The 9,367-nt window shown below is 35.9% G+C and overlaps 1 protein-coding gene across 1 annotated transcript in view; it reads right to left on the reverse strand.

Annotated features, from left to right (window-relative positions):
- The window catches only part of NBN (nibrin), a 23,030-nt gene that overhangs the window by 7,890 nt on the left and 5,773 nt on the right, over window positions 1-9,367 (reverse strand). Inside the window, exons 6-11 of the mRNA XM_031058504.1 lie at window positions 9,019-9,122; window positions 4,156-4,273; window positions 3,687-3,877; window positions 2,546-2,646; window positions 930-1,062; window positions 241-499 (exon numbers count right to left, since the gene is read on the reverse strand). Of these exons, the coding sequence (XP_030914364.1) occupies window positions 241-499; window positions 930-1,062; window positions 2,546-2,646; window positions 3,687-3,877; window positions 4,156-4,273; window positions 9,019-9,122 (906 nt within the window). The remainder of the gene's footprint in view (window positions 1-240; window positions 500-929; window positions 1,063-2,545; window positions 2,647-3,686; window positions 3,878-4,155; window positions 4,274-9,018; window positions 9,123-9,367) is intronic.

Genomic DNA, 9,367 nt, shown 5'->3' on the forward strand with positions numbered 1-9,367 from the left:
TACAAAAGCATTTTTGAGTATGATTAGCTGTACCCACAACATAACAGCTTCAGGAGTTTTAGGAACTGCATTGTGAAATTTAAAGTACCCTTGAGGAAAAGCTTTCTATTCTAGGAATTTGATCTAAAAATTATCTTTTTAAGTATATGTCAAATTTAAAGTACATTGTTTGAGTTAAAATTTTACAGAAACATCATGAACATACCAATAAGAGAAGTAATGGCAAGAACATTTCAAGTACCTTTTTCTGGAAATCGGGAAGTAATTTGTAATTGAGTTTGGATGACATGAAGCACTCTCACGAGGTTTGCCAGCTTCTGGAATTTTAGATGGTGAGACAGGCTGACTTCTTTGACTGAATCCAGATGTTCTGTTCCCTCTAGGTATCGATGTTCCTGCATTTACACTGCCACTTACGCCACTGCTTTTCTTTCCAGTTGTATCCTGGAAAGCCATTTTCCTTTGTCTATGCACCTGGGAAGTATTCTCTATCTCCATACTAGATTAGAGAGGAAAGAAATACTAAATGACACATGGGAGGTTACCAGAGATACATCAAATCAGAGATACACTTTTTAAAAAAGCTATACCTGTATTTTGAATAAACTTATAAACAATGTGCTAAAAACAAACTGTGAAATCTGCTATGATCAATACATTTTTATAATTGTGAAATGGTTTGAAAAATTTTAATAGTTCAGACAGTCAAGACAGATATGCAGTGTCTACATGTGTCACGTAAATCATCTAAATCCTATGGGATGCTTTCTGTAATCTAGTACTCAAAAGCAGAAATTATCTCACTGCAGACAAGTGACAGCAATTTAGTGAATGGCATTTCTAACCCTGTATATCTTTCCCCATGGCAATGATACAGTTCCTCTGCCATAAAAGACAGCTCTATTTGCATGTATTAGCTTAGAAATTACCATGTCTGCTCTTCTGTATCAGCTATGTATAAGGTGCTACTATCTGCAGCAGTTGGCATTATGGTTTCATCCACAGCCAGATTCTGGGAAATCGCTCGGCCTGCGACAGCTGATGCAGAACTTTCAGGTGCAGCTGCAAGACCAACACAAGAGAAGAATTAGAAGGTTAATATCAAATGTGTGATTCTTTGCATGTGCTATTGCACATTACTACCTGATCACATGAGATCTTTGTAAAATGATATTAAAACAGTTTTCCTTAAAAAATGAGCAGATTTATTAATTTTAAAAACCTGACAGAAAGGACCATATTCTGGAATTCAGATTTAGTTACATATTCTTCTGATTAAGTAACGAAATTCTGCTTAAATAAAAATGAAGCATAATGAGAAATCATATATCAATATGTACATAATGTACTTAAAAACTCATGAGGTATTTATTTAATGCAAAGAATAAAATATATATCATGCAATATATAGACCATGCAAAACTGTCAAGAGCACAAAATTCCTTATATTTACTCCTGTATGATGATCTCTAATGTGATTATTGTATCTGGGACACAGGTTTTTTTCAATTTTAAACACTGCTCTCTTTAAACTCTGATATATATAGCCTGTTTACACAATTTTAGACAGCTTAACTTTTACCCAATTGAACTGTTCACACTGGAAACAAGAATCAGCATCTCTGCCAGGATTGCATGTATGTCTTTCTCTATTCAAAATATATTTTCAAGTAAGTAATGTTCCTGCATGTAAAGACAAACTTAGGGGGGTTGTTCTTTGAGTTTTTTAAATAATGGTAGGATTTTCTACCTGATACAATATTTTGTAGAACAAACCAGAATCTATAAAGCATAATTCTGAAAAATTCATAGCAACAAAATATAGAATATGAAGAGGCATGAAAAGAGAGAAACAAAACCTCTTTCTGTCTCTCCAAGACTTTTGTTATTACTGCATTAGCAAATACAAGCTTCAAGTCATGACTTGGAATGTCCACTCCCAAACTACCACTTCATCAAGTGTGGTGATCATGTCTCATTGTCTTAACTTATGGAAAGATTATTTTTAGTTTTGAACTGTGCAGGAGGTGTCTGTATTTTCCTAAAGCAAATTCTGTTTAGAGCAAAGAGCAAAAAAGAAAAAAAAGCAAGCCAGAACAAATTGTTTCCATTCTTATTCTCTTGATTTCTGACATTCATCTTTTACTTCTTGATTACCCCAGTCTTTTATGAAAAGACAGAATAGCATGGAATTCAAACTACTACATACATATAAATTCAGTGTTCACTAAAAATATGAACTTCAGATGTTTTTAAAGCACCTTTCCTTTCAAGGTCACTGTTTTATGTGTCTGCCTTTTAGGCTGGTTTTAGATCTACTTTTTTATTTACATCCAAGAGTGATGTAATTTTCACTGCAATTTACCGCAAGACCATTAAAAAGCAATTACCTCTTTGGAGGTGTATACATTTTTCATGGAACGTCACTTTTCTTTAGTGGTCTTGCAAAACAGAACAACTCGAACATTATAACTGATGCTCCTACACAAAAAGAAATACTGCCTCTTTGAGGCTGTTAACTTATTACTACCCTTCTTCCAATTACCTTTGGAAGCAGGCTGCTTTTGAGGGTTGCAGTACTTTTCTGTAGACATGAAGATAACTGCCAATCCAATTTCTGCCTCTGGAATAGTCCTAAGATTCTTGCTGTTAATATACAAATAATAAAAAAAAGCTTTTCAGTACAGATTCAAAGATGAACAGGCAAATGACCACGGGTATGGCAAAGTACAAAATGTTCCATTCTTCCTCCAAAAAAAATCAGCCTCCAAAAAACACTACCTTTTTTCCCAATACAGTAAGTCAGCACAATTATCCTTCATTAGAGCCATGTCCTATATGTATGAACTCCCATGTTTCCTGCTGCTGTAGCCACTGTCTAGCTCCAGTAATCTGGCCCATACATCTCTCCTTTCCTGATTTTTGGGCATATAACCAATTATGCTCTGATTCAAAAATGTGTGAAAAGAGACTTGAAAAATCTGAGCACTTCTTTCAAGTCAGGCACCCTTCCCCCCCAAATCTTCTGTAGTCATGAGGAGAGATTGAGTACTGTCTACCTAGCAGGAAAATTTAGGAGGAACTAGGTTTATGTGTTAGGATTGAGATTTTGTTTCATTGTTTTAATAAAATGGCATAATGATAATCCTAACATTTATAACATATGCAGTCTGCCCTCTCAAACAAAACTTACCACCAAAACAAAAAGTCATTTTCATTAAACAGAAGCTGTTCTTCAAAAACACTGTACAAATGATTATACAACAGTGAACCACATGACCTCAAGGCGCCATCTCATCTCCTTCTAATGAAATACATATAATCAATGAAATATCATAAATTATCTATTTTGATTTCTAAGAATATATTTTTAACTTTTAAATACTAGAAGATAAACTATTTGTTTTCTGTAATTTTAAAGCAGCTTCATTCATTCCAATGAATTTTTTCTGTAGAACTGAGTTCTAAAAAAAAAAGTGCGAATTCCATCAAATCCTCACAGAACTGCCAAGTTCTTTCTTTACTGCCTCAAGAAGTTTTAGCTACTCTGCTAAATACTTAGAACAATGTAAAAATGACCTCTTTATAAGCAGGCTCCTGCTTAAATATGTATGTAAACACCATCACCAAATCTCTGTAGAAGTTCTGAAATTACCCTACCGCTGTACAAGAGAACAATGCTGCACCTTTCCAAGTCAGTCAGAATGGAATCAGTCCAGTTTGTCATAGAGTCGAATCCTGACATCTGAGAGTTAGCCAAACCCACATCAACTACACAAACTTCAGGAGAAAGTAGTAAAGGCATTTCTTTTCTTCCTTCTGTCATCAACTTTACTTCCCCTCCTCCAAGAACAACTGCTGGACCCAGTTTCTTGTGCTATAAAGTGAATGCAAAAAAAAAATAATCTTAGAATGCAGTCAGTTCAGAGGTATCAGAATACAGAACTATCAGTGTAGTGCTTCTCACTGATGCACTACTGCAGATATAATATGTTCTGTCCTCCTCTACATTTTATCTTGCTTAGGCCACTGTACCATAGGATAAATACACAGAAATCCTTCTTTCCCATGAACCCAGAATGAGTGCGATTTCAGAGTGAACAAATCTGTACTTCGCTACCCCTGCAATATTTTTGCAATGTAAAGCCTGATTACCTGCTTGGCAGTTAGAAATACAAAAGTTTTTCCATTGAATATTTTTTTCCTTTCATGATGCTCAGATAAATCCAAGTTCTCACTGCCAATGGAAGGCTCATCAACTGGAGGATAAAAACTGCAAGAACAGAAAACAAAAGTTACAAAATTCAGATTCACTAATCAGTACTGATTCATAGTCACTTCAAGAGTAAAGTTCAGAAGTTAAAATGCTGCATTTCTCTGTTAAAACTACTTACATAAATAATTTTCAAGAGATTGTTAAGAAGAAACAGAGCTGCCAATTTCTCAACATCAAAGACAAGGCCAAGGCTTTCTACTTCAGTAACTAAGAAAACACTCTAAGGAATGCATTCACCCAAACTGCTGTACACATATCCACATTCTTACTAACGATACTGACAAATGAGACTGCAACTTCATTCCGCACTTACTCTAAATAACAGTAAAACTCCACAAAAAATTAGTCATCCTGCTTCCTCTACTCTCCATGTGTGGACAGTCACCTCTCATTCTCTTCTACTGTGTCAAATTGTGTACCACCACACTTGAGAACAGCCTACAATGTGACAGCAGACAAATACACTTTTTTTGCCTGGATAAAGCAAAAAAAGTGTATTTTGTGGGATAGAGAACAGAAGGGATTCACTGGGCAGATTCTCTATTAGTTCATCCAATACAGGGAAACTGAGCAGTTCAGCTGGGAAATATATTAGGCAAAAAAAACCTCTACCCTGAAGCCCTAAATTATGTCACGGCCTGTGACCTCAGCTCCAGTTAATGATGGCCTGCCCAGAGCATGAAAAGCCTCTGGAGTTAGGACATGCATCTACCTAATAATTTCAGGATACTTACAAGATCTTTGAGCCACATACTCACTGCTACAGCAAGTCTGACAGACCAAGATGACGGCATAAGTCAGAAAGAATGGAAACTATAGGTCAATTTTAACCAAACTATACCACATCTGTACCCAAACAGCTGTTTATGTACATAGTTTGGCTGATCACAGAACTACGTATCTTTATTCTGACAGCTGATCACGTATCCTTTCCATACTACTATGCAAGGAAAAAAAAAGAAACACAGCAAAAAAATTCAGTTTAACACCAAAGATTGGCAGATTCCAAGGAAGAAACATATGAAATGCCAAAATATTGACATTTCAGAATGTCATGGTTTGACACTGGCGCAATGCCGGTGCCCCCATGAAAACATATGCTCCCTGGTGTCTGCTGTGAGATGTGATCAGGAATAGAGCAAAGCAGGCTCCAACGTAGGAATGAAGAAGGAAAAAACTTTATTTTTTTCTGCTGCCCTGTGGGCACCTTCTCGCCACACCCGCCCTTCTCCTTCACCGCTGACCCGACCGGCTGTGCTCTCTCTCTCTCTCCCTCTCCTGGGTGGGGGGACTGCCTGATGACTCTCAGGGTTCCTCCACCCTGCCATCCTGCAGGGGTCTTCACCTCCTCTCTGTCCAAGGCCTACCTCACCTGGCCTACCTCACCTGGCTTCCCCTCCCCCGCCCAGCCCACAGCCAGCAGGAGAGGTCTGACCTGTTTCACCACCAGAACACAAGAGAAAGTTTTCCTGGGAGTTCTCTGCTTTTAACCCTCAGTGTTCTCAGAGGCGTATCCATGTCCTCAGTGGTCACACCAGGTGCCAATGCTCAAATCTGAGCATCTATTGGTTTGACCACAGCATCCCAAAAAACTCACTTCCTCTCAAACCAGGACACAGAAAAAAAAATCAATCATATGTAAACAGAAAAACATCCCTCAATCATAAAAAATAAACCTATATTTAAAGCTGAACACAAAAATAAGCACATAAATTTTCTACTTCATCCAAATATGCAATTCAATTGTGATAGGCTAAAATTATTATGAATAGGCTACATAGCTACAGGTGCTTTTAAATAATCTTCATTCTTATGTGTTCTCCACAATCAAGTCTTCAACCTTTATGTACACAATGAAAATGAAGCAATCTAAATCCACCAGATTCTGAAAGATATTTGATCTATTTCAGCAGGCTGTTCAAATCTGTTTACAGAAATATTGTTGCATTGAAATGGAATAGATATGATAAAACCTGCTAATTTTACATAGAAGGGCAATTCAAACTTTAGTTATTATGCCAGAAGATTTCTGATAGCAGATTCTCTAGAGATGGTTATTAACCTAAGACAAATACAAGGCACAAAGTCATCTTTAAAGATGAAAGGACAAGTAAAAATGGAAAAACAACAGTTTTCACTACTTTGAAACTAGACTCTAGTTTCTTTATATTTTAAAATCTCCATTTTTAACTTCAGCATACAACTTTAAATTATTATTGTCTCCCAAAAAAACAATCTTTGACTTTCCTTATAAACTTGTACCCAATGCTGATCTAAACTCAACAGGCAACAGTCTTTTGCAGTCAGGATTCTAAAGTGCTCCTCATATTTGGCCTCATAAGCTTTTAATAGTAAACTTTTAACACCATTATCTAGAAAAGATCCTCTACAACCTTGAATCTCTCAATACATAGATTTTGATTCTTGGTGAGTTTCTGTTAAAAACTCTGTTACTTTTTTTCTTTTTCAAAGCCCTGCACTATTGACACTGGCCGGCAGTAATAAAACACATTTCATACAGGATTGTGCTCATGCAGCCATTTGTGAAATCTTCAGTTATTGTTCTTCCTTGCATAGGTTGTCAGAGAGTACCAGAGGACTGGGGTAACACCATAAAAAAACTCACGAAGTCTCACATTCATATGGGAACTGCAAGTTTGCCATTACATGAAGTCTTACTGTAAACAAAAAGACACTTTAATTATATTTTTCTTTTTAACTTTAAGATAATGTTTCCCCAGGCTTTTTGGGAGAAACCAGCTCTACAATAATAGTAAAGACTTAACTAGCAGCGTCACCCAGTATTGCCATCTCAATATACTTTTCCTGCTTCACACCCAAACCAGTATTGTCCCAAGCTGTCTGGTGTCCTCTGGCTACACCAGCTCAGGTCAGCTCTAGCTACAATGCACAATATAGAAATTCCCAGTCGAAGTTACAAGTATTTTTGGAAGTTTAATGAAAATAGTTGCTAAGTAAACTTTCAGCATCTTCCCTCAAGTTACATCTCAAAACCATGACCTACTTAAAATACAGCAATTATTTTAAACATAGATCTGTGTATTAAATCAGCAGTTTCATTTAGCTTGATGCAGGACTCTCTTTGAAAGCTACATAATGCATATACTGCTAGTGTCACCACTACCTTTTAGCCAGTTCAGGTCCTCTCAGCATCTCAAAAGTTAGCAAAAATATTTCAGAAAGGTAAACATATCCATCTGCTTCTTTTTCAGGGAGCACTTAAAAGCCAATTATACTGTCACTTCTGTATTAAATGGACACACATCCTGGCTGCAAGACAAAGACACTGTTTACTTGTTCCTGTAACAGACAGGAACAGCAGCATTACCACCAGGTAAGATTCCACCAACCAAATTTCAAGTTGTACAACCAATCACTAGCTTTTGATGGCTTGTATGACCTGTACTAAAACAGAAAAAAAAATCTCACAGGAAAGTATTTCAGAGAGTACTAAATAGTTAGTTAAGTTTTCTTACATCCTCAGAAAACAATGCAGAAGTTTGAGTAGAAGGGAAAGTTACAATTCATTCAGATTCTCTCTTCTGAAACTGAAGAACAAGTAAGTTATAAGCCACTCACAGATGACTGAGTGGCTTTGACATATTAAATAAACCCTGCTAATGTAAAGCAGCATCTAGAAACTAAGGAGTATTTCCTACTAATTGCTCCAGACTGGCATCTGCATTTTTGTAACAAGGTAGTCTCATGTCCTGTGAAATATATTTTACTACGTATCAAGCACAGTTTATTGTGAATCCTCTTGTTTTGTTTCTATTTCCATGTGTGCACCAAAACCTGGTTCAGCATCTACCGAGCCTCAGTCTTCAAACTGTTCTACCAATGGCTACTACCACACCTACTAAAGAAAACAAATTGCCATTTCCTAACATGTATGCATATTTATGCCCATATGAATGTATATACACAGTGGGAATTTCTTACCTGTATAAACCACATGTTCATACAATAAAAAACCAACAACCACAACCCTCAAACAAAACACAAATATCTCCCTTTTCAAGGTAAAATGAGTAGCAATATGGGCTCTGATTAAATTGTCACATATAATATTGTGACTATTTTACATTTTCTAACATTGAGAAAATAACCAGAAGAGCTATTCTGCAGGATTTATTGATTCCAAATTAAGAATTCCCTTTTGAAGTTAATTTAACCATGAAAACAACGAATATTTTATTCTCATTTAGTGAAATCCAATGCATATTAGTCTCACTTCATCTCTCAACAGATAATTAAAAACCTCTTCTATTTCAGAGAATTCAATGGTCAGGCTAAGTCTGTTCTGACCAAAGTTTACAGTAAACTCAGTAACTAACAGCACACTGGAAACATACCTCTGTGCAATGAAATAAACTAGATACAATTTCTTTTATAAAAGTGTAATTTCTTTATTTTTATGTATCAATTCCAGGAAGCATTTGAAGCAACATTTAAATACCAACAAACAAGTTCCCTTTCAGAGACAGCAACATCTAAGCATAGAGTCAATTCCAGAGCTCATTTTATAACTCTAGAGATGAGAACAATAAAATTGCTGGAATATTAAAATGTTAATCATATTAAGCATTCCTCCACAAATAAAATTACTATGAATTGTGCATTATGTCAGAAATCATCAGATAAATGTGTAGTTATCTGATAATCTAACTCCCACAAATTTCATTCTGCAACACAGTAAACATGATGATTTGGCAACTTACCTTACATGATTTGGCAACTGTTGCCTGGACTGAACAGCTCTTATTAATTCAGAAAAAAACTCTGGTTTTATAATTGGTCGAGCACAAATCAAAGCACATATAGTCTGAAAAACCAGAAAACACAAATTTACTGCATAGAAAAAGTTCAAATAGAATATGGCTCAACTGATACTAGCTTTTTAAGATGTAAGATGTGGAAAGTGTCAAACAAATAAAACAATACTGATTTGTGCTTCTAGGATTGTTTTGCTTCTAACAGCCTAGCTTTTAATTGATGTCTTGATTAAAGTTATGAAAATGTAGAAGGCAACTCATGAAAATCACTAAGTCATCAAAATTGGCTCTTTTT

Source organism: Geospiza fortis, unplaced genomic scaffold, assembly GCF_000277835.1.
Source record: "Geospiza fortis unplaced genomic scaffold, GeoFor_1.0 scaffold7, whole genome shotgun sequence".
Lineage (NCBI taxonomy): Eukaryota > Metazoa > Chordata > Aves > Passeriformes > Thraupidae > Geospiza > Geospiza fortis.